The 3380-nt window shown below is 32.7% G+C and overlaps 1 protein-coding gene across 1 annotated transcript in view; it reads left to right on the forward strand.

Annotated features, from left to right (window-relative positions):
* The first annotated feature begins 1358 nt into the window (after positions 1-1358).
* LOC122080718 (AP2-like ethylene-responsive transcription factor At1g16060) overlaps positions 1359-3380 on the forward strand; it is a 3477-nt gene continuing 1455 nt past the window's right edge. Inside the window, exons 1-7 of the mRNA XM_042647534.1 lie at positions 1359-1531; positions 1858-1940; positions 2081-2089; positions 2503-2591; positions 2687-2760; positions 2858-2908; positions 3018-3094. Coding sequence (XP_042503468.1) covers positions 1398-1531; positions 1858-1940; positions 2081-2089; positions 2503-2591; positions 2687-2760; positions 2858-2908; positions 3018-3094 — 517 coding nt within the window. The 5' untranslated portion in view covers positions 1359-1397. The remainder of the gene's footprint in view (positions 1532-1857; positions 1941-2080; positions 2090-2502; positions 2592-2686; positions 2761-2857; positions 2909-3017; positions 3095-3380) is intronic.

Raw genomic sequence — 3380 nt, forward strand, 5'->3', positions numbered from 1 at the left:
ATTGATAAGGATAATTCTTTTTTCCATTCAACAGTTTGAATTGATTCAGATAGCGTGATACATGACAAGATGGTTTAGCAAAAGAAAAGCAAATACATGATAAAAAAAGTGTGATAAATGACAATCCAAAGAGAAGGAATTGCAGAAGAACTGCATCTTTTTCCACTAATCTGAACATGGAATAGAGGAGAGAATTAGAACACCATACCCAAAAAGGTTATCAATAGGCAAGAATGGTCGGTAGTCACATTCAAGATAGTAAGGCTGCCTATGCCCAAATTATTGATTGATAATACACTTTATTCTCTTTGCAATGAATGTTAACTAATCCCAGGCTATTTTACCAACAAAAGAAAAAGAGAAAACACAACTAATCTTAGAAAATATTTGGGAATCAAAAAAATAAAAAATATATAATAAGATTAAATTATAATAAGGGAATATTTGATTTATGTGACTTTCTCTCACCTCAAAAAAAAAAATTTCCTTTTCTTGATTTTCAAACATAGCCTTCTGATTAAAAAAAAAAAAAAGACTTTTCAAACATAGACTTAATTCTCTTTATTTTACATCTTAACATTTAAATGAATATGAATTAATTTTATTTCCTATGTATAAAGAATTTTTTTAGTGATAAATATATATAACATGTAATACATTCGTTCACACACAATAGGGTTCGATCCCACAACTTCTTTCCCTAGGTTCTGACTCTTCAAGTCGAAACTACCACCATTACTAGACTAAGCCTACGTTGGTAAAAAAATAATACAAAAAATCCATTCAACCATTTTAGGTTAAGAATGAATATCACAGCCACCCCCCCCCCCCCAACAAAACCTTAAATGATAAATATATACCCTACATGCAAGGCATGTGTTTAAAAAATAAAAATTAAAAAACCATCAACACATATTCTGATATGGGTTAAGATCATCCATTTTTTTTTAATGGTGGGTCCTTTTGATGTTCACACTCCCACTTCCAAAAGGAATAAATAAAGATTGAATATCTTTTTTTTTTTTCCGATAATGATTATCTACATTTCGTTGCAGGGAAAAATTTTTTTTGAGCCTTTCAATGGAAAACACGTGGTATTGGTACGGTCCAGTAACGCTGGAATGAAATATTTTTATTTCCCATCCGTATTCAATGAACAGCTAGCACTTCAAAACCAAGTGAAGACAAAGAAAGACGAAGTCAAGAGAACAAAAATAACTTAAGCCGCTCACAGGGAAGGCTCCCACACATTGCTCACCCGACTTCCTTTTTCTCTCTCTCTCTCTCTTCTCCTCCCTCTATATATATACCCCTCTTCTTCCTCTATTTTTAGCATCTTCCTTCTTTTCTCTCTCTCTCTACTGTGTTTTCTGAGCGAGTTGAAGTTTTAATCAGTGATGGCAAAGGAGACAGTGAAAACCCAGAAGGATTCTTCAAACAATAACACTGCAACCAAAGTGAAGAGAAGGAGAAAGAGTGGCCCAAGAGAGTCACCTCCTCAAAGAAGCTCAAGCTTTCGAGGGGTCACAAGGTCTGCTGCTTTAAACCCTTAATGGGTTCATCAAATTTTCTTTCCTTTTTCTCATCCTTTCTTCCTCTTCCATTAAAGGGCTGGGAAAACTTGTACCCTGTTCCTACAGTGATGAATATAATCGCAATTAAAATTCCTCGGGTGTTTATACATTTATGTATCGATAAGATCATTCACTATTTCTTGAAGCTCGATCTCTTCCCCCACCCCCTTCTCCATTGAAGCTCTTCTGCTTCAATAGCATTCAAGGGTTGATGATCAAATTTTCCTATCTTGACAGTTCTTCTATTCCCTGAACCTTTTTTTCTATTTCTTAACTGTTTCAGGCATCGATGGACTGGTCGATATGAAGCTCATTTGTGGGATAAGAATAGCTGGAATGACTCTCAAACTAAGAAAGGAAGACAAGGTTCATGATCATCTTCAGCTTTCTCATTTTTCTGGTTTTAATTAATTCCTTATTCTTTTCATTAATCAATTTACTAATTTTGATTGTCTTCTTCCTCTTCGTGGGTACCTACCTGGTGGTTGATTTCTTTTGCGAAACAGTATATCTTGGTGAGTTTCATTAATGGGTATTGTTTGTTTCTTAATTGCATTCTCTTTGAGTCTGCAAATGATTAAATTTATAAATGGTCCCGTCTATAGAATGTGATGAACTTAATTATGTATATTGATTAGTGATATGGTAATTCTCACTATTGAATATCTAAAAGAATAATCTAAAGTGGTCATTAGTTAAATTTCATTTATTGTTATGCACGTTCTAAATAGAATTAGATTCGAATATCATAGGTGATTCTGATACGCGGGCCATCCATTGATGATGACATAATTCAATGATTTTTCTTAAAAATAAAACCTAAAATTAATTAATTAATTTAAGTTATTATACTTAATTATGGGTTCTCTGTGAACCATGGTTAATGGCTCTTTCTAATCTGCAATTTTTGTGTTCCTCCTTAATTCAGGGGCTTATGATGATGAAGAAGCAGCAGCTCGTGCCTATGATTTGGCAGCATTGAAGTATTGGGGACAAGATACCATGCTTAACTTTCCGGTGAATATTTTCTTTCATTTACCTTGCATTCCATGAATTCAGATTTGTAAATCTTTATTCATGTCTTAGTAATCAATTTTTATGTGTTTATGTAGTTATCAAGGTATCAAGAAGAGATTAAAGAGATGGAGAGCCAGTCTAGAGAAGAGTATATTGGATCATTAAGGAGGTAATTGGAAGGAAAAAAATATTTATTTTGAATCTCAAAAGATTTTTTTCGATAATGCCGAACTAAAAAACATTTTCATGATGGGTTAATTTTGCAGGAAAAGTAGTGGATTTTCTCGCGGCGTCTCGAAATATAGAGGTGTTGCAAGGTAAAAAAATTAATTCAAAAACTATTAAGTAGCTCTAAATTGCACCCATTATTAGAGTATAGTGGACTGAACTAATATTCTTTTTTCTTTTTTTTTTTTTAATCCACAGACATCACCACAATGGAAGATGGGAAGCAAGGATTGGAAGAGTTCTTGGCAACAAATACCTATATCTTGGAACATATGGTAATTAACTCATGATTAAGAAGTTAATTAATTTAATAGTTTAAAAATTAGTTAGTGATGAAGTCTGCAGTTTCATCTCTTAGGATGTGACTAAAAATGAATGAGTCTTAGTCTGAAAACAAGAAAAGTGATAAAAGTCAGTCAGTTTTTAAAACCAAGAAATGAAAATGAATAAATAAAAGAACACATAGATTACAATAGTTGGTCTTCTTGGACCATATTATTTTAAACACAATTGAACTAGAAAGTTCTTAGAAGTTGTGTATGAATTTTTTTTTTTGGGGGG

The sequence above is a fragment of the Macadamia integrifolia genome, chromosome 6 (assembly GCF_013358625.1).
Source record: "Macadamia integrifolia cultivar HAES 741 chromosome 6, SCU_Mint_v3, whole genome shotgun sequence".
Lineage (NCBI taxonomy): Eukaryota > Viridiplantae > Streptophyta > Magnoliopsida > Proteales > Proteaceae > Macadamia > Macadamia integrifolia.